General features: G+C 31.5%; 1 protein-coding gene across 1 annotated transcript; it reads right to left on the reverse strand.

Annotated features, from left to right (window-relative positions):
• Positions 1-929, reverse strand: LOC132602015 (protein TAP1-like). Its single transcript, XM_060315047.1, has 2 exons — positions 607-929; positions 1-139 (listed from the first exon to the last, which is right to left on the reverse strand). Exons 1-2 carry the CDS (start codon positions 863-865, stop codon positions 75-77), a joined length of 324 nt encoding a protein of 107 aa, XP_060171030.1. The 5' UTR covers positions 866-929; the 3' UTR covers positions 1-74.
• Positions 930-3,472: the final 2,543 nt, after the last annotated feature.

Raw genomic sequence — 3,472 nt, forward strand, 5'->3', positions numbered from 1 at the left:
ATGGCATATGATTAGCTTTTCAATTACAACATTAATTAATTAATATCATATAACAAAATTTTGAAGATTATCTTCTAAGCTCTAATTTTGCAATAATTGTCGGAACAATCCTTCATGCAACCTTGCCATTGTTTGTCATCTGTACAAAGCAAAGAAATTCATAAAATAAATATATTAGTAATAAAGTCGGGGTTGGGGGTGGGGAAACAATAATAAGAAAGATAAGATACAATTAGCCAAGGACAAAAGATGACATGAGTTATGACGGTTACAATTTGAACAGACAAAAATGATTCATTTATACCTAGTTGGTTCGAGAACTTAAAGTTTACGAGTTCATATAGCGATGTCAAGTTAAGGGTTGATTTACGCAAATGTTCCATTTTAGGTCAATATATTGTCTCAATTTTTTTTTAAAATGGTGCAAATATATCTCTTTGAAAGTTATACTTTCGAACAACGTTAGCCTCGACCCTACTGTTTGCTCATATATATATTGCTCAATCTTACATATTCATTATGAGCCGTAAAATAAATTTCTCCTAGATATTGAAAATTCTTTAAGATCTATTCAAAGCCAAAAAAGTTTAACGAATTAGAAGGTACCTTTGATTAAACTTGCACACTTGTGAATTGAACAACCAAGATTGCAATAGTGCATTGGTGAAGAATTCTTATTGAGAGAACCCCCACATTGTCTTGCACATGCCATGTAACAACCAGGATTTTGGAAACATAATTGAGCACATTTCATAAAACATTTGGGATCAATTGATCCACAATATACTAATTGTGAATTAGAGATCAAAACTAGCATCCCTATTATTATAAATGGAACAATATTTGCCTCAATCATCTTAGCCATATTTTTTACTAACTTGTTTGTTCTCGGTTTATGTTTTTGGTGCTGCTTATATGTAGAGATTTGAGTCATAAATGTGACTTATATAGTTGTACTATGTACCTCAACTTTGGTAGCATTCAAATGCTAATCTTGCATTATATTAGCACTATCTTATAATAAGGAAATCAAAGGATACATATTTATGTAGTTAACATATTTTTATAGTAACAAATATGTTACATATATTTATATATTAAATGTATCTTGGTTGACATGATTAATTTATTAATGTACCTAAGAGAAGATTAGTCACAACAAGTTGAATTGAATTAGGTCCACCTTAACTAGAGGTCTCGGGTTTAAATTTTAAAATATGAAAAAAAATCCCGATAGGGAGCATTTTCTCTTTAATAGGCACACGGCTCGGATCCAATTTAATTTTTGGGGGGGGGGGGGGGGGGGGGGCAATTGGGTACTGAACACCGAATGAAAAACTTAAAAAAACGTGTTTTTCCCTTGATTACAAAATATTGCTATACATAGTTTAAAGTTTTCTAATACGAATATTTGGTATTGATTTGATTTATACCTTTATATAAATCCCTCTTCAATGTATCTTCTCTTAAAACTTGTATGTATTGATTTAGAAGATCAAGGACCACAAGACTAAATAATTACATCTGTATTCGGTGTATTTAGGTACGCCTCCATATCTAAAAAACGAAAAAATATATTTACATTATAAAGAATCATGACTTAATTAAAATTTTCATCTATAATATTTTGCAAAATTCCACTTCGTTCTTTTCTTAATTTCTTTTTAGTAAAAAGAACACAAACTATGAATATTAATCCAAATATAGGATCAAGAAAAACATCTACTATTGAAATGCTGACAGAAATTTCATAGACTTGCTTCTATTTTACAAAACTAACAAAGCTTTGAAGACTATGTATCCTTTAAGCTCTAATTTTTGCAATAATTGTTGAAACAATCATTTATGCAACTTTCTACTGTTTGTCATCTGCATGAAGCAAATAAATGCGCAAAATAAATATGTTAGTAGTAAACTCAGAGGAAAATTAAATAATAATAAAAAAAATTGATAAGGAGGAAATAATCTCATATGACCAGTTGAGTTTATTTAATACATTATCCTGCAAAGAATGTACTCCTATGTCTTATTTACTGATAATTGAATTTATTTTTACCGCTCTCCTGTTAAAAACACCATGTACATAACTCAAAGGACATTTATAATGGATCATAAAATCGAAATCCCCCAGTTACTGAACATTCTTTGAAATCTATTCAAAGACAAAACACTGGAAAACAAGATTGGAAAACAAGATATGACATTAGGATGAAATGATATCATATGACCAGTTATAAGTTGAATAGGAAAAATTATCCTATAAAGAACATACTCTTATGTTTCATTTACCGATAGATTGCGTTTATTTTTATGATCTATTGTGAAAAGCACCACATGACTCGAAGTTATATTTGTGGTAATGCATCATAAAACTGACCTATTCCAAATATTGAAAATTCTTAAATTAAGATCTTTTCAAAGCCAAAGAAGTTAGAAAAAATGATACTAGCCTTCAATGGTTTTGGTAGAGTGGTAAATACTCTTTCATCCTTAATCAAAGATTTCAAATTCAAGCGATTTGAATGTAGTCGTCTTTGGTGAGGAACGCTTCACCCCTAAAAGTGGAACTTTCTGGTGCAAATTGAATTAGTCAGACCCCAAAGTGGATATACCAGACATCGGATTGGAAACCAAAAAAAAAAAAAAAAAAAAAAGAAGAAAATGACCATACAAAAATTGTTTTTTTTTTTTTTTACCGATCTCCAATGAAAAGACATAAAACCGAGCTTCTGCCCGAATTTTGTGTTTATTCTTATTGATCTTACAGCGTTGAAAGCGCGACATATAGGTCATAAAATTGATCTCTGAATAGATATTTGTTAAATTTAGAGATATACAGTGAGATGCATAGATGAACAGAAAGTATACACTTCAATATTGAAGAACACAAGAGGTAGGATGTTTAGAGAGAAACGTCTAAATGTTTTTCCTTCTGTCCAATTTATTTATATTCAGTACTGTGAAGGGCACAAGATAAAGCTACACCAAATAAGTTTTGAGTCAATGACTAGAAGCAACATAGAAAATAACTTACAACTTAGGAGATAGTGTAAAAGGTACAAAATTCCTAAACAGGCAGCTCCTTTTTAGTAGGATGAATAGGTAATTGAGGAGCACAATATGTGATGTATCTATAGAAACATAAACAAAGGCAGAAGCTCAAAGCGGAAGCACCAACTAACAATTCTTCACTTAGCCTGTGAACAAGAAGTAACATGGATAATCCCAAGAATATGTCTTTTGCACCAATATCATAGGCTACGTGCAGGAAGTGGGCAAAGGTGTAGAAATATGAGGTGCAGCCTAGCAGTAGAAGAACGAGATACCTATCATCATCAGTGAAAACCCTTATGGCTGCTGCAACTATCATAGGAATGACCTCGATCACAAGTTTGGCCTTGGCACCAATTAACCGGTATGGGTACACCGCAACAGCATGAAGAAGCGGGAGACCAGTATAGATAATAACAAA

Source organism: Lycium barbarum, chromosome 7 (genome assembly GCF_019175385.1).
Source record: "Lycium barbarum isolate Lr01 chromosome 7, ASM1917538v2, whole genome shotgun sequence".
NCBI lineage: Eukaryota > Viridiplantae > Streptophyta > Magnoliopsida > Solanales > Solanaceae > Lycium > Lycium barbarum.

Coding starts and splice junctions, on each gene's coding strand:
- LOC132602015 (XM_060315047.1), bottom strand. CDS start 865: ATGGCTAAGATGATTGAGGCAAATATTGTTCCATTTATAATAATAGGG. Junction 140..606: donor GTGTGCAAGTTTAATCAAAG/GTACCTTCTAAT, acceptor TGCTTTGTACAG/ATGACAAACAATGGCAAGGT.